Source organism: Anas acuta, chromosome 11 (genome assembly GCF_963932015.1).
Source record: "Anas acuta chromosome 11, bAnaAcu1.1, whole genome shotgun sequence".
Taxonomy (NCBI): Eukaryota; Metazoa; Chordata; class Aves; order Anseriformes; family Anatidae; genus Anas; species Anas acuta.
Genome location: NC_088989.1, coordinates 22,237,174 through 22,255,426, shown reverse-complemented (window position 1 = coordinate 22,255,426; position 18,253 = coordinate 22,237,174). Strand labels below are relative to the sequence as shown.

Genomic DNA, 18,253 nt, shown 5'->3' with positions numbered 1-18,253 from the left:
TAACTATTGCTCGTCGATCACCAGTACTGCAATGGACAATAGGTGACAAAGTTGTAAAATGCAGTGTATCTGTCTTACCGTTGCCAGATGGAGTACAAGCACTGATAGGGAGAGACATTCTTGCTCAGATGGGAATGGTTCTTACGTCAGACCACCATTTATAGGTATTGCTTGGACTCTCCCAATCCCACTAAAATGGAAAACTGATGAACCTGTGTGGGTTGAGCAGTGGCCACTAAAACGGGAAAGTCTAATACATGCTCACGGACTAGTACAAGAGCAGTGTCAACAAGGGCACCTAAGACTGAATCATAGAATCATAGAATATCCTGAGTTGGAAGGGACCCTTAAGGATCATCAAGTCCAACTCTTGACACCGCACAGGTCTACCCAAAAGTTCAGACCATGTGACTAAGTGCACAGTCCAATCTCTTCTTAAATTCAGTCAGGCTCAGTGCAGTGACCACTTCCCTGGGGAGCCTGTTCCAGTGTGCAACCACTCTCTCTGTGAAGAACCCCCTCCTGATGTCAAGCCTAAACTTCCCCTGCCTCAGCTTAACCCCGTTCCCGCGGGTCCTGTCGCTGGTGTTAATGGAGAAAAGGTCTCCTGCCTCTCGACACCCCCTTACGAGGAAGTTGTAGACTGTGATGAGGTCTCCCCTCAGCCTCCTCTTCTCCAGGCTGAACAGGCCCAGTGCCCTCAGCCGTTCCTCGTACGTCTTCCCCTCCAGGCCTTTCACCATCTTCGTAGCCCTCCTCTGGACACTCTCCAACAGTTTCATGTCCTTTTTATACTGTGGTGCCCAGAACTGCACACAGTACTCCAGGTGAGGTCGCACCAGCGCAGAGTAGAGCAGGACAATCACCTCCCTCGACCTACTAGCGATGCCGTGCTTGATGCACCCCAGGACACGGTTGGCCCTCCTGGCTGCCAGGGCACACTGCCGGCTCATATTCAACTTGCTGTCTACCACGACCCCCAGATCCCTCTCTTCTAGGCTGCTCTCCAGCGTCTCATCGCCCAGTCTGTACGTGCAGCCAGGGTTTCCCCGTCCCAGGTGCAGGACCTGGCACTTGCTCTTATTGAACTTCATGCGGTTGGCGATCGCCCAGCTCTCCAACCTATCCAGATCCCTCTGCAAGGCCTTTCCACCCTCAACAGAGTCCACAACTCCTCCAAGTTTGGTGTCATCAGCAAACTTGCTCAAAATACCTTCTATTCCTACATCCAGATCGTTTATAAAAATATTGAAAAGTACCGGCCCTAAAATGGAGCCTTGAGGGACCCCACTAGTGACCGCCCGCCAGCCTGACGCAGCCCCATTCACCATAACCCTTTGGGCCCTGCCCGTTAGCCAATTGCTCACCCATCGTATGATGTTTTTATTTAACTTGTTGACTGTCAACAAGCCCTTGGAATACTCCAATTTTTGTGATTCCCAAGAAATCGGGGAAATATCGTTTACTTCACGACCTGCGAGCGGTTAATAATCAAATGTGTGCCATGGGAGCACTGCAACCTGGTCTACCTAATCCTGCTATGATACCAGAGGGTTGGCATTTATTGATTGTGTATCTGAAAGACTGTTTTTTCACAATAGCCCTCCATGAAAATGACAAACAGAGGTTTGCCTTTACTCTCCCGGCAATAAATCGTGAAGGTCCAGATCAAAGATTTGAATGGACTGTATTACCCCAGGGAATGCGTAATTCACCTATGTTATGTCAGCTTTATGTTGACGCAGCTCTGCAACTGATTCGACGAAAATGGCCAGAGACAATAATCTATCATTACATGGATGATATTTTGTTAGCCCAGAAGGAACCGTTTTCTCTACAACAGAAAAATGACTTAACACTGACCTTAAAACAAATGGGACTCGTACTTGCACCAGAAAAGGTTCAGGAGACAAGTCCCTGGAAGTTTTTGGGTTGGAAAATTACAGATTCCACCATTCAGCCTCAAAAACTTACAATCCAATCGGATATCAAAACTCTTAATGATGCTCAAAAACTGCTGGGAGATTTACAATGGATCAGGCCAGTAGTCGGGATTCCGAATGAACTGTTAAATCCCCTTCGGCCGTTATGAAAAGGAACTGATCCTGCTTCAAAAGTGACACTATCAGAAAAACAACAAGAAATACTACAACAAATCGCATCTTTGATCACAACGAGTGTCACGCATCGACGTATATCTGACAAGCCACTCGATCTTACCGTTCTATGTGGCTCAAAATGCCTGATGGGTGCCATAACACAGAAAAAAATAAAAACGGGGGAGAAGGGAGGAGAAACTGTGGTATTAGAATGGATAGCTCCTCCGTTACAACCTCGACGAACAATTCAAGAAAAAATTGCAACATTAGCAGAATTAGTAAAGAAGGGGAGGAATCGAATATTGCAAGTGGATGGGGTTCCTCCAAATATTATCTGGTTACCCATGAAGCCAGGCGATTTGGAATGGTATATACAAAACTCTGAAGAGTTACAAGCTGCACTACTACAGGATGGCGCTACTATAGTAGCAAAAACGTTACAATCAACTGCTCTGACATGGATGGAAAACCAGGGATGGATAACTAAGCCAAAACGATCGTCTATCCCACTTAAGAATGCAGTGACAGTTTTCACTGACGCAGGAAAACGTTCTCGAACTGCTGCAGTGACTTGGAAGGATGAGCATGGTTGGAAACATCAAATTTTACAAGCCCAAGATAAAGACTCATTACAGACACTAGAACTTCTTGCAGTAGTATTGGCATTTATAAAATGGAGAGATGTTCCGTTAAATGTGGTATCCGATTCCTTATATGTAGTAGGCATAGCAAATCGTATAGAAGACTCAGCCTTGAGAGACTTAAAAAATGAACGGCTGTCAGAATTAATAATCAGTCTACAGATCGCCATAGCTCAAAGAAGTGAACCGTACGCAGTAATACACATAAGGAGTCATCAGTGGGAAGAAGGCCTGGGAGAAGGCAACGCTCGAGCGGACCGACTAGTCGCCGCAACAGCTACTGAAGCACCACTGTCACCCTTTTGCAGAGCTCGGGAGGCTCATGCTATTTTTCACCAGAACGCTAAAGGACTTGCGCGGGCTTACAAACTGTCTAGAGCTGATGCGCAGGCGATAGTAAAAGCTTGCCCAACGTGTAGTTGGGCAAGAATCGGAATCGGAACAAATCCGAGAGGGATTAAAACCAACGAAGTGTGGCAAATGGACGTCACTCATGTCACAGCATTTGGCAGATTGAGATATCTGCATGTAATGATAGGCACTTATAGTCACATGATTTGGGCTACACTGCAGCCTGGGGAAAAAGTTCGGGATGTATGACGTCATCTTGCCAGTTGTTTTGCAGTAATGGGAGTACCACAAACCATAAAGACAGATAATGGTCCAGCCTATGTTAGTGGGCCACTTAAGCGATTTATGGAACTGTGGGACATTAAGCATATAACTGGTATTCCACATTCACCAACTGGTCAAGCTATAGTAGAAAGAGCTAATGGAACAGTTAAGCAGTACTTGGAAAAGTTTAAAGACATTACAGATATTAGAGAGAGGGTGGATAAAACCTTATTTGTTCTCAATCGTTTGTGTGTATTTGGAGATGATGAGGAACCACCCGTGACACGTCATTACATTAAGTCTGAAAATGATAATAAATGTATCATGAGAGTACTGTACTGAGATATGAAAACGGGACAATGGCTGGGGCCTGCTGATGTGATTTATATGGGGCGAGGTTATGTGTGTATCTCTTCCCCTACAGGGCCAACCTGGGTTCCTAGTCGATGTGTTAAACCAGCCATTGAAGAAAAGTCATCAAGTACGAATAACAGCAACCATGGCTGATCTAACGGCACAAGGGATTCTGGTTGTATTATCTTTGACAATGACGGTTGGACGTAATAGTGCCATCCTAAGCAAAATCGATCCTCAAACCAATACGTGGGTCACTTGGGCAAATCAAACCAGACAAAGTTCATTTTGCCTATTCCTCGCTTCTGCGTCTGATCCTTTCGTTGATGAGTTGATTATGTTTGAAATGGTTAAGGGATCATACGCAAAAAAAAAAAACTGTAGTACAAGATAGTTGGTTTGAAGGTTGGTTTAAATCTGTTTTTGGGAACATGGGTGGATGTTTTTTTCTTCGTCAAAGAGGAACTTCGTTTTCTACTTATAGTTATATTGATTATAGTTGCTGCAAAATAAAAACGGGGGAATTGTGGAGGAATGGTTAAGTGAGGCAGGACATGTGGATGTTGAGCAGTTGGGAGACAATGGGCTGGTGAAGCACCGTACTCAACTCACATGAGCCTTGGCACGTATGCAGCTGGCTGAGAGCCAATCAGGCTCAAGGACACGATGCCCTTGGGCGATCGGGGAAAGTCCCTAAGGCGGGACAGGTAGCCAAAAGGAGGACCAGACTGAAAAGCCCGGGAAGTGTTAACCAATCCTGAGCTTAGTTTCTGCAATATGTATGAGTTGATTATGTTCAAACTAGATAAAAGGCGACTGAGCTATCCATTAAAGTTGAAGTTCACTGTTCACTCATATTGAGTGTCTGTGTCTTCCTTCCGTCGACGACATTAGACTTTAAAACACTGACCACCAACCTTTAAGTCTAACTGGTCAGCAGGTTTTTCCAGGCAGTGGCAGCCTGTACCTGCCCATTTTGGCCAGAAGGAGTTACTAGAGACCATATGAAACCCTTCGTTAGGTCAAGCATGCGCTGCTCTCCCAGGTGATTAAATGACTGACTAGATGAAAAGGCAATCAGGTTGCTCATGCTTAACTTTAAATGAGATGCTTACTCAGTGCTTTTGCATCCTTTTTGCACTCGGAAGCACTATTACTCCTCACCAGGAGGGTATCGAATAGCTTGCTTCTGCCAAGACAAAACGCCAAAAGGGGAAGAGCAAAGAACACACTTATAACTCTGCAGAGGCTGTATTTGCTTTTCCTAAGAAAAAATTACATAATACTACACTAAACTATAGGTTGGGATGCTTGGATATCACTTGCAGAAAACACAAAATAAACCCTTTAACTGTAGTAATGTCTTAGCAAAAAGACTGCTACATTTTTAGGTTCATACTAAAATTAACATCCTGACAGAAAATGAAGAGAAATGTGAGTATATAACTGACTTTTTTTCCTCACAAATTATAATTTTTAAACACTTTAAATTGTAAATTCTCTTTCTTAGTCTTCCTTAGACTCAATAACTTTCTTTAAAGAGGAAGGGATGGAGAGCACCTGGAGAAAGAATGAAAGACTGGTACAGGACATCAGGAAAACCTCTGAGATTAGTGAAAAGCACTGGATCACACTGCATATGAAATGGGGTGTTTTTATTATTAAAAGTTCTTTCTAACTTGAATACTTGTCTTGAAATGACTTAGAATACACTCCATCTTCCCTTGAAGCAAGGAGGTCTCTTTCAACTACTTTTCTTAATTTCTGCTTTTAATGATAACAGAGCTATGCATACTAAATATGTACAAAGTAGGTTATTTGAGCATGAAAGTCCAGATGAGTGGTTGTCTCACAAATATGATCATACCATATAATGCCTACAGGATACCTAAGGGGAAAAAAAAGCAAACAGCATCACCAACACAGTAAACAGCTTTAATGATGGTTTTGGTTTATAAAACAACTAGAAAAAGAAATGTTGGGGTGGGTGGAGGAGGAAGAGGCGGAGAACTCAGATGTTGCAGGTTTGGCAACATATTGTGTCATTCTAATGACACAAGTGTGACTCTTCCATTAAAGGGAACAGACATGAAAGAATGCAAAAGGAAGAAATTACATAGTACCATAACCACTGAATTATATACTCATAACCTTTAAACCTGAACATAAACAAATCTGACTTTGCAATTTGAAAGGGTTATCAGCTTAGGTGTCTGGATTATGGTTACTCTTTAATACAGAACACTGAAGAACATTGTAAAAGTATCACTTGTTGAGGTAGACTTCAAACTGAGAATGTTACCACACTGATGGAAAGAAAATAATCTGAAACTGAAAATACTGACAGATGCTCCTTGTTTTTTTAAGGAGTAATTGTTTACTCATGTTTCTAGTATATATTAAAAAAAAAAAAAAAAAAAAAAAAAAAGGAATTCAGCATGTTCTTTAAGATGCTTTCATCCCATATATATGAGCAGGTACACTAGAAGCTACCAGTAATAAACAGCACTAAGAAACCACTAGTCAGAAGTCATACATGTACATATTGTATTCTAAGTGACAGGAGATACAGCCTGTACTGTGAAGTCTCTTGGCCTTTTTATTGTGCAATGGTTTGGAAATGCAAGTAAGAGAGCAGAAATTCTCTCTAAATAAATATATACATACACTGAGTATGTGTATAATATATGCACTAAGTTCATATTGAAATTGTGCTGCATTGCTTGGCAGAAGACAATGTAAAATATTATTTGGTTTATGACTAGAACTGGTGTGGCTAGTTTTTTGTCCTGTAACAAGAAGAAATCAACATTTTTTGCCATTTTAGAAAAATCTTTCTTGCCCTTAGATGCAGAATAAGTTTGATTTGAAGCTTATATAACTGAAGCTAGCATTTCAAACCAGTCTAAAGGTGCAAAATCCCAGACCACAGATTAGCACTGAAAAACTATCTAGATTGATTGATTTAATATTACAGCAAAATATGAACACATAAATCAGAAAGCCATGGCAACTCTTAAAGAGAGCATGGTTTTGTCTTTCTTCAAGCAACGTTTGTTGTCATTTTCATTGCACTGATTATGAGATAAAAGAAACAAACTGATGTAATAGAAAACTATAAGCCACAGTTACATTCTTCTAAGGGGTGATTACCAGAATTCACCTGAAATATCAGGTTGGCTGGAAGACAGAAAAATTTGTAGCTCAAATAGGAGAAGATACAGGCAAATCTAATAGCTTAAGTATATTAGTAAGTAAAGATTGTCTAATTAGGCTTTGCTAATCTGTATTCCTTACAAACAGCTTCAAATGAAAGATTGTAGAAGTGATGATTATATTCCAACATGCAGCTTTAGCCTGAGCTTCCCATGTGACATTTCAGTCTTCGGTACTTGAAAAAAACTCGACATCTCACTTGTCAGGCACCCCAAGTTTATTTTATATTAGACATTTCCTATAAATATGAATAGTTCTGATTTCTATATACTGAGAACAGGCCTTCAACGGACAATTACGTTAAATTACCATCATTATAGTACTTTCATATTTTTTTCCTGTTTGCAAGCATACATCAGGTTTATTCTCCGGGCCAGCGACCATACTACAGAACAGATCTCATCCAACATCTGCTACTAGAGCTATATGTGGCACTGTTCTTTGGAAAGTGATGATATATTTCCTCCATGGCCTTCTTCTGGCGCCTTTTCTAGGGTGTTCCTCCACTTAATGTAGATTTGCTAAAATAATTGTCATTTTAAGGATTAACATTCCATATTAACCAAGTGAAAGCTTCTCCTTCTGTGGTTGAGGGACCAAAACTACCAATGCATATGCTTTTACAGTACAGGAAGTCTTGCTCATCACCATAAACAATGTGGTAAAACAAAGATCTAATTCAGAAAAATATATATATAAATATATTGTAACCTTTATTTATCCACACCTAAGAAAAGTGACGGTACCAAGTACCTGCTGTTGTTGCTACCAGTAAAGGAAAACAGCGCAACTGAAGAAAGCATTTCCTGCTTCACGGGAGCACGAAAGAGCTGGCGATATACTGCACGGCACCGCTGCCAAGGGCAGGCAGCAGGCGCGGAGGTGCAGGTAACAGACAGACCACAGGCACCCCAGCACCACGCGCTCCCCACCCAATCACATCGTTAACGAACACCACAATAACCTCACCCAATAACCCAATGTTACGCGCATCTATTAAAACTTTCGCATTTTTTGTGCCAGACTAAGATACTAAAAACCCTTTTGAGAAGCCAAGACGGCGTCTGCGAAGGCAACCCCCCCTCCAGATCTCCCTCGGAGAGCCCCCCGTCAGGGCCAGGGGGCTCTGAGGGGAGCCCTGAGGAGGGCGCTGAGGTGGGGGGGGACGGGTGACAGCGGCGCTAGGCCTGGAGCCCACAGGTGGGCCTTCAGCGGGCCGCGTCCCGCCACTCCTACCTGGGGGCTGTCCTCCAGCGCTTCCTCGATGGGCAGCTTGTCGATGCCGGGCATGACGGGGGTTGACGGGGAGTGAACGGCGCCGCTGCTACTCCCGCTGCCCTCAGGCGGTCCGCTGGACTGCGCCCCTCCCCCCGCCGTCACCGCACCGCCCCGCGCCGCGCCGGATGTCCCGCCCACCCGTCCGACCTACCTATTGGCTCTGCTGCCAGTCTTCTCTATTGGTCAGCGGCTCCGTCTGTCTGCCAGTAGGGCTGCCTGGGGGGAGGTGCCCCGACGGGGGGGACTGGAGCTGTTCCCGCCTCGCACTGAGGCGGCTATCGCCCGCGGTCGTCGGGTGAAGGTGCTGAGAAAAATCCAAGAGATTTCCTTTTTTTAATTATTTTTTAAGTGTTCCGTGCCTTAAGCCATGTGTCCCCCAGGCCCACTGGGCTTTACTCTCACCGCTGTAGTCCCCTCAGAGAAAAGGGGTGCGTTGAGGGGTCGGCGCCTTGTGTCCCTGTCAGGGCGGCGGCGGCTGCTGTGCCCTTTGAGTGCCACCCGCACCCAGAGGGGGCTCCTCTCTCATCCCTGTCACGTCTCTCTCCTCCACCCACCAGGGTTTTCTCAAGAAATAATATATATCCCTACCAACCTCGTATTTCTTGTAACTGTGTCTTAAAAACACCAAAAGCCCCCAAATATGCTGCTGATCTCAATTTTAACCCTTCTAAAGCAGGATTGTAATTCCCCCTAGTGGCCCCCTGCTTTCTTAGCCTGCATGGACCTGCTGCTACAGGTTGGTGCCCAGTTCTAGGTGCTTCCAACAACTATGGGTGCCTGCTAGAATTAGGGTGTTTAGACTCAGATTACTGTGTTTTAAATTATTCCTGAGGGTTACTTTACATTTTAAGGGTAAATCTCTTAGGGGGCATAGGTTAAATACAGCTTGATAATTGAGAATATCTACCTAATTTGTCACTTATTTGAAAACATGAAAATATGCTGTGTCCAACAAGGCTCCACACTTATTCTCACTCTTAAAACACTAATAAAAATAAAAGCAAAATGTACAGCACAATTGAAATCGCAAGCAGATTAAACTCTGAAATTAGTTGATATTTCACTTCTGTGTCTTAGAAAGCAGCTGGTAACTTTATAGATACATTTTTTTATTAAGAAGGAAATAAAAAAGGCTGTTTTTCCTTTGCTGGTTTTGCCTTTTTGTGGCCAGGTGAGCCTGGTATAAAATTAGGTTAGAAAGTATACCAAATCACCCTGTGGAGCCAATGTTAATAAATTATTTTGCAGACTTGCAATGAAGACCTTGCTTAATGATGTATCAGGTCATGCTTTACATTCAAAAGCAAATAAAGCAAAGGGTTTTATGGTGTTAAAAGATATCAGGCAATCAAAGTTGGTGAGGTTTTTGGTTGGTTGGTTTGTTCCCCCCACCCAGAAGGGAGTAGTGAAGAATTTGCCCAGTTACAGCTCTGTTCAGGTGGTTCTTTCACCAGCTCAGCTGGTGACTCAGGTGGCTGAGGCAAGCCACACTGCTTGTCTTCTTTATTTCCCTATCATGTAAGGGTAATCATACAGGGTTATCTCAAGGTATTTTGAAAATTAAGTCTTGTATCTTCTTGTTTGGTCTTCTGCATTGAAGAATTACTTGCTGAGCTGTAACTGGACCTGCAATTATTATCTGAGAGAACACCATCATTGGCTCATGATGTGTATATATGTGCACAGCTTCCTGGTTTTGAGATTTGTTGATTTCTGACTAATTTTTACAGATGTCTTCTGTAAGAAATGCTCTCTGTTTTCTAATATACTAGATGCATTCCCTTAGCAGAATCCAGGAAGGTAGTAAGTAACTTTAAATAAATTGTTTATCGTTACCCTTGTATTTTTATAGCTGTAAGTGGCAGAAGAAAGGCATGTTTATTTAGTTCCTTTAAACTAGGTAAGAAGGGGGATGGGGCTGAAACAAAGCTTGTTAGAGCTGTACCAGGGGGAACAATGGCAAGGCTGGGAGAGAAGGCAATGGCCCAGCTGAAGTGCATCTACACCAATGCACGCAGCATGGGCAACAAACAGGAGGAGCTGGAAGCCATCGTGCGGCAGGCAGACTATGACTTGGTTACCATCATGGAAATGTGGTGGGACCACTCTCATGACTGGAGTGCTGCAATGTCTGGCTATAAGCTCTTCAGAAGGGACAGGCAGCACAGAAGGGGTGGTGGTGTGGCTCTCTATATCAGAGAGTTTTGATGTCGTGGAACTTGAGGCTGGGAATGATAAGGTTGAGTCCCTATGGGTTAGGATCAGCGGGAAGGCTAACACGAACAAGGCAAGCATCCTGGTAGGGTTCTGTTATACACCGCCGAACCAGGATGAGGAGACTGATGAGGAGTTCTACAGGCAGCTGACAAAAGTTGCGAAATCATCAGCGCTAGTTCTTATGGGGGACTTCAACTTCCCAGATATATCCTGGAAGCACAACACAGCCCAGAGAAAGCAGTCTAGGAGGTTTCTGCAGAGTGTGGAAGATAACTTCCTGACGCAGCTGGTTAGTGAGCCTACCAGGGGAAGTACTCTGCTAGATCTGCTGATCACAGAGGAGGACTGGTGGGAGATGTGGTGGTTGGAAACTGTCTTGGGCAGAGTGACCATGAAATGGTAGAGTTCTCCATTCTTGGAGAAGCCAGGAAGGGGACCAGTAAAACCGCTGTATTGGACTTCTGGAGGGCCAACTTTGAACTGTTCAGGACACTGGTTGGCAGAGTCCCCTGGGAGGCAGTTCTGAAGGGCAGAGGAGTCCAGGAAGGCTGGGCACTCTTCAAGAAGGAAATCTTAATGGCACAGGAGCAGTCAGTCCCCATGTGCCCAAAGACAAGCTGCTGTGGAAGAACACCAGCCTGGCTCAACAGAGAATTGTGGCTTGAGTTTAGGAGAAAAAGGAGGGTTTATAATCTTTGGAAAAGAGGGCAGGCCACTCGGGAGGACTATAAGAATGTTGCGAGGCAGTGCAGGGACAAAATTAGAAAGGCCAAAGCTCATCTGGAGCTCAATCTGGCTACTGCCATTAAAGACAAAAAAATACATATTTACAAATACATCAACACAAAACGGAAGACTAAGGAGAATCTCCATCCTTTACTGGATGCGGGGGGGGAACTTAGTTACAAAAGATGAGGAAAAGGCGGAGGTGCTTAATGCCTTCTTCGCCTCAGTCTTTAGTGACAAAACCAGTAGATCTCTGGATAACCAGTACCCTGAACTGATGGAAGGGGATGGGGAGCAGAATGTGGCCCTCGCTATCCATGGGGAAATGGTTGGCGACCTGCTACAGCATTTGGATGTACGCAAGTTGATGGGGCCGGATGGGATCCACCCAAGGGTACTGAGAGAACTGGCAGAGGAGCTGGCCAGGCACTTTCCATTATTTATCAGCAGTCCTGGCTATCGGGGGAGGTCGCAGTAGACTGGTGGCTAGCAAACATGACACCCATCTACAAGAAGGGCTGGAGGGTAGGCCCGGGGAACTATAGGCCTGTCAGTTTGACCTCAGTGCCAGGAAAGCTCATGGAGCAGATTATCTTGAGTGTCATAACACAGCACCTGCAGGGCAAGCAAGCAATCAGGCCCAGTCAGCATGAGTTTATGAAAGGCAGGTCCTGCTTGATGAACCTGATCTCCTTCTATGACAAAGTGACACGCTGGGTGGATGAGGGAAAGGCTGTGGATATGGTCTACCTTGACTTCAGCAAGGCTTTTGACACCATTTCCTACAGCATTCTCCTCAAGAAACTGGTTTCTCCTGGCTTGGACTGGTGTATACTTAGTTGGGTTAGAAACTGTCTGGATAGCCAGGCCCAAAGAGTTGTGGTGAATGGAGTCAAGTCCAGCTGGAGGCCGGTCACTAGTGGTGTTCCCCAAGGCTCAGTACTGGGGCCAGTCCTCTTTAAGATCTTTATCGATGATCTGGATGAGGGGATCGAGTGCACCCTCAGTAAGTTCGCAGATGACACCAAGGTAGGTGCACGTGTCAATCTGCTCAAGGGTAGGGAGGCTCTGCAGGAGAATCTGGATAGGCTGCACCGATGGGCTGACGTCAACTGCATGAAGTTCAACAAGGCCAAGTGCCAGGCCCTGCACCTGGGGTGCAATAACCCCAAGCAGAGCTACAGGCTGGGAGCTGAGTGGTTGGAAGTGGTTCTGCCTGGCGGAGAAGGACTTGGGAGTACTGGTGGATAGTCAGCTGAATATGAGCCAGCAGTGTGCTCAGGTGGCCAAGAAGGCCGACAGCATCCTGGCTTGTATAAGAAGCAGTGTGACCAGCAGGTCTAGGGAAGTGGTTGTCCCCCACTACTCAGCCCTGGTGAGGCCTCACCTTGAGTACTGTGTTCAGTTTTGGGTCCCTCACTACAAGAAAGACATTGAGGTGCTCGAGCAAGTCCAGAGAAGGGTGACGAAGCTGGTGAGAACAAGTCCTATGAGGAGCAGCTGAGGGAACTGGATTTGTTCAGCCTGGAGAAAAGGAGGCTCAGGGGTGACCTTATCACTCTCTATAAGTACTTTAAAGGAGGCGGTAGCGAGGTGGGGGTTGGACTATTCTCCCATGTGCCTGGTGACAGGATGAGGCGAATTGGCTAAAGTTGCGCCATGGGTGTTTTAGGTTGGATATTAGGAAGAACTTCTTTACTGAGAGGGTTGTTAGGCATTGGAATGGGCTGTCCGGGGAAGTGGTTGAGTCACCATCCCTGGAGGTCTTTAAAAGACCTTTAGATGTTGAACTTAGCGATATGGTTTAGTGGAGTACTGGTTAGTGGTAGGTCAGAGGTTGGACTCGATGATCTTGAGGTCTCTTCCAACCTAGACAATTCTGTGATTCTATGAAATGAGAAGAACACCTCTTAGAAAACTAAATGTTTTGTAGAACTAAAAACAAAACAGTATCAAACATCTTTAATATGTAGAAATGTGCTTTGGTGTCTCAGCTGGTATTTAGCATGAAAATGCTATTTTCTGTTGATCTTAATGATTCAGTTTAATGATTCAATTCATTGTGGTAGCAAGAGGGAACTTTTTAAAAATAATTCTATTGTGTATCAGGGCTTCTTTTAACTACTAGCTTGTTTTTTTTTTAATAGATCTCTTGCATTGAAACATTCTGTATATTAGTAATGTCTTACTAGTCTTATACCTTGTGTACATTTTTACAAATGTTGAAAGGAATTTGAAAGTTTTATTTAGAATACAAATTTGGCTACAGCAGATGAGGTTGGATAGTAATGAATTGAAGAAACCCTCTGAACCCACTACTACGCATATTTTGGTACTATGCTTTTCTCAGCATTGTAGACTTTTTATGTTATTATTTTTTATTTTTTGTACAAAATGCTTACCATGAGGCCCTAAAAGTGTGGGGACTAATACTTCGCATAATGCAAACAGGGAGAAGAGCAGCCAACAGCTCTTTAGAGGATTTCAGGTATGAAACCAGAACAGAGAGAATGTTTTAGATCTACTGGAGAGTGAAAGTAGCTGTCTGGATAAGTTAGGATTTTTCTGTATGTTAAACACTGCTTAACACGATTTCTGTAGTCTTTTGCTATCCTTGGATTTACCTTGAATTTCTCAGTGTTCATTTAATATTTCTAGATCAAATTAGCTTTCACTTTAGCAAATAATAGCTAACTGCCTTTAGTTGTGTTTTGGGGGAGAAAAAAAACGGTTTTATGGTATTCTTGCCTATAAATAAATAAAACCTTCAGAATTTTGAAGTTGGCTTTGAATATATTCTCTGAAATTTATGTTCAAAACATGTTTCTAAGGAAGCTCTATGTAGCAAGATGTCTAAGGTGCTGAAATACTGGTGGAGTTGGGTAAAGGAGCTGTGGGAAAGGTGATATGAAAGGCAATTTTCTATGTGTAATAAGTAGTCAAGAAAGATTATATGTGCTGCTCGCACCTTTTCAAGAATCTGATAGCCTATTGTGAAAGGTGACCTGCCAGTGGAGTAGCAATGGGTGAGTGACAACAACAACAGGAGCCAACAGTAAGCCTTGCAACCTCAGGACAATGTCACCAAGAACTCCTGGTGTGGTTGTTTCAGCTGGTATAAACAGAGTTTTCTGAGGCTTCAGGTCTTCATTCAACAGGTGAACTTTGCTATTCCTGGGCAAAGAATAGGGGGTAAAAAATCTGGAAGGGATGATATGGAAGGTGCTATGTGTAGGGAAGCACATTTGAAGTGCTTCTACACAAAAGCATGCAGTATGAGGAATAAAATGGATGAGCTAGAAGTCTTGGCCCAGTCCCACAGCTATGTCATTATCGGCATAAGCTAAACCTGGTGGGATGAGTCCTGTGGCTGGTGTGCTGCAATAGATGGTTACAGGCTCTTCAGGAGGGACAGGCAGGGTAGGTGAGGTGGCAGGGTGGCAATGTATGTGAAGCATGGACTGGACTGCGTGGAACTTTAAGTTGGGGATGGCAAAGTTGAGAGCCTCTGGGTAAGGATTAAGGGACAAACAAATAAAGGGGATGTTGTTGTGGGAATCTATTACAGACCACCTGGCCAGGACGACAACACTGATGAATTATTCTTTGCAGAACTAAGATATACCTCGAGGTCAACTCCCCTTGTCATGGGAGATTTCAACTTGCCAGACGTCAACTGGCTGACACGAGCAAGTCCAGGAGGTTCATAAAGCACCTAGATGATAACTTCTTGGTGCAGGTGCTAAGGGAACCAACTAGGAAAGGTGCCTTCCTTGATCTGTTGCTGGAAAACAAAGACGGTCTTGCGGGAGACATGGCAATTGGCAGTCGTCTCTGTCATAGTCACCATGAAGTGGTTGAGTTTAGAATTTATGGTGACAGAAGGAAAACTGCCGCCAAAACTTCAGCCCTGGATATGGGGAAAGCAGATTTCAGGCTGCTCAGAGAACTAGTCAACAAGGTCCCCTGGGAAGCTGCTTTTGAAGGCATTGGCGTCCATCAGTGCTGGTCAATCTTTAAGCACTGCCTCCTAAAAGCACAAGATCAGGCGATTCCAAAATATCAGTCAAAAGTCAGGCAGGTGGGGCAGAAGTCCAGCCTGGCTGACCAGGGATCTTCTCCTGGAGCTTAGATGGAAAGAGTACGGCTGCTGGAAGGAGGGTCAGGAGACGAGGAAGTAATACAGGGATGCTGTTCATATTTATAGAGAGAAAACTTGTGGGGCCAAAGCCCAACTAGAGTTGAAGCTGGCCATGTCTGTGAGAGACAATAAAAAAGTTTTTTTTTAGATATGTTAACAGAAAAAGGAGAACCAAAGAAAACATAGGTCTGCTATGTGACGGGGAAGGTCTCCTCACAGACAATGACATAGGCAAAGCAGAGACATTTAATGCCTTCTTCACCTCTGTCTTCAATGCTGATGATGGGCTTCAGGACCCAGGGTGCCCTGAGCTGGAGGACCATGATGGTGGGAATGATAAACTCCCAACCGCCCCTGAACGTGTGCGGGATTTGCTGCTCCACATGGATCCATACAAGTCCATGGGTCCGGATGGGGTTCACCCCAGGGTGCTTAAAGAGCTGGCTGACATCACTGCAGGACCTCTCTCAATTATTTTTCAACGATCTTGGGAATCTGGAGAGGTCCCAGTAGACTGGAAGCTGGCAAATGTTGTCCCAATTTTCAAGAAGGGGAAGAAAGAAGACCCTAGCAGTTACAGGCCTGTCAGTCTCACGACAGTGCCTGGTAAAATTATGGAGAAGGTGATTCTTGAAGTTACTGAAGCGCACCTGGGGGACAATGCAGTCATTGGTCCCAGCCAACATGGGTTCATGAGGGGTAGGTCCTGCCTAACAAATTTGATTTCCTTCTATGATAAGATCACCTGTCTAGTTGACCAGGGGAAACCAGCTGATATGATCTTTTTGGACTTCAGCAAGGCTTTTGACACAGTTTCCCATAGGATCCTACTGGACAAAATGTCCAGCATACAACTTAACAAAAGCATCATAGGATGGGTGAGCAATTGGCTGACGGGCAGGGCTCAGAGGGTTGTGGTTAATGGGGCCACATGTGGCTGGCAGACGGTCAATAGTGGGGTCCCTCAAGGCTCCATCTTAGGGCCAGTCCTCTTCAAAGTCTTTATAAATGATTTGGGTGTAGGACTAGAAGGAGTTCGGAGCAAATTTGCTGATGACACCACAGTTGGAGGAGTTGTGGACTCAGATGAGGGTGGAAAGGCCTTGCAGAGAGATCTGGACAGACTGGAGAGCTGGGCGATCACCAGCCACATGAAGTTTAACAAAGGCAAGTGCCAGGTCCTGCACCTGGGACGGGGCAACCCTGGCTATACGTACAGACTGGGCGATGAGACGCTGGAGAGGGATCTGGGGGTTGTGGTTGACAGCAAGTTGAATATGAGCCAGCAGTGTGCCCTGGCAGCCAGGAGGGCCAACCGTATCCTGGGGTGCATCAAGCACAGCATCGCTAGTTGGTCAAGGGAGGTGATTGTCCCCCTCTGCTCTGCACTGGTGCAGCCTCACCTGGAGTACTGTGTGCAGCTCTGGGCACCACAGTACAAGAAGGACATTAAACTGTTGGAGAGTGTCCAGAGGAGGGCAACGAAGTTGTTGAAGGGCCTAGAGAGGAAGACATATGAGGAGCAGCTGAGGTCACTGGGCCTGTTCAGCCTGGAGAAGAGGAGGCTGGGGGGGGACCTCATCGCTGTCTACAACTTCCTTGCAAGGGGGACTGGAGAGGCAGGTGACCCATTCTCTGTAAACACCAGTGATAGGACCCACAGGAATGGTGTTAAGCTGAGGCAGGGGAAATTTAGGCTGGACATCAGGAAGAGATTCTTCACCGAAAGAGTGGTTGCACATTGGAACAGGCTCCCCAGGGACATAGTCACTGCACCAAGCCTGTCTGAATTTAAAAAGCAATTGGACTGTGCACTTCGTCACATGGTCTAAACTTTTGGGCAGACCTGTGTGGTGCCAGGAGTTGGACTTGATGATCCTTATGGGTCCCTTCCAACTCAGGATATTCTATGATTCTATATGAGTTTGCTCCTTCTGGTGTGTGATGCTGTAAGAGAATTGTTTCTGCATGTTTAAGGGTTTCAGGATTTTCCCAGGATTTTCAATGTGTTTGTCACATTGCTCTCGTTGCTCCTGCAAAGGTATTTAGCTAAAACTCCATAGGTAAGTTCACATGGGTTGCAAAAGAAGTATTGCTCATTTCCAATAGGCTGGGATAATGAGAAGAAGTTTGAGTGAAGGCTCAAGCTCTATTTATACTTTCAGTGTGAATTCCTAGAAATCATATCAGGTTCTTTACTATCAAATTCTCCTTTACTTGAATCTAAAACATTGCAAGCTTTTCCCTAGGAAAACATTTTACCCATATTTCTTATGGAATGGTTTGTTGGCTTTTTATTTTTATATTAATGAAAAATAGCTTTCTTCTACAACTGAGCAAGATTCTCTTCAAAGAAATGTAGCAACAATTGAATGTTAGACCTTCAGCCAGACTTTCAGTAGATTTATCTCTGTATAAGTAATTTTGGTGTAATACAGACTTGTTATCTATAGAATAATTTCTCTTTTCAAATGAAATCTTTATAAACACTGATATGGAGTGGCATTAATATTATAAAGGTCTCTTAGATGCATGGTGTTTCAATTTTAGTGAATACCTCAGAAGTTAGAAAGCATTGTATGAGCAAGCTGTGAACATCTGAATTGATACTTCCAGTTCTTGTATGCAGTTGCAGCCATGCACTCAGTTTAAAAATAGTGTCGATATGTTTCAGTTACTGCACTGCAGTCTCCAGGTCTGATTCAATTCAACATTGAGCAAATTAGCATGATTATTTTAATAATAAGTTTTCTATTTGCATAACATTATAGAGGAAACTAGCAGCTGGGCGAGCACAAACACCAGATGGCAGTATTTGATCAGTTTCTGACTTCTGAGCAAATGCATTACATGTTTTTTGGCTTATTTCATGAACGTTCTTTTTGAGTGCTACTAGGATCTCTTTTCCTTGACAAGTCCTTAAATAAATAAACGTCATTAAAAAATGAGAGCGTTCAACTGCAAGC

The 18,253-nt window shown here is 44.3% G+C and overlaps 2 protein-coding genes across 3 annotated transcripts in view; one reads left to right on the top strand and one right to left on the bottom strand.

Moving 5' to 3' along the window:
* APPL1 (adaptor protein, phosphotyrosine interacting with PH domain and leucine zipper 1) overlaps window positions 1-8,320 on the bottom strand; it is a 37,472-nt gene extending 29,152 nt beyond the window's left edge. For both annotated transcript variants that reach the window (XM_068695107.1, XM_068695108.1), the window contains exon 1: window positions 8,162-8,320. In XM_068695107.1, coding sequence (XP_068551208.1) covers window positions 8,162-8,215 — 54 coding nt within the window. In that variant the 5' untranslated portion in view covers window positions 8,216-8,320. The remainder of the gene's footprint in view (window positions 1-8,161) is intronic.
* IL17RD (interleukin 17 receptor D) overlaps window positions 1-18,253 on the top strand; it is a 93,320-nt gene that overhangs the window by 3,228 nt on the left and 71,839 nt on the right. The gene's annotated exons all lie outside the window — the stretch shown is intronic.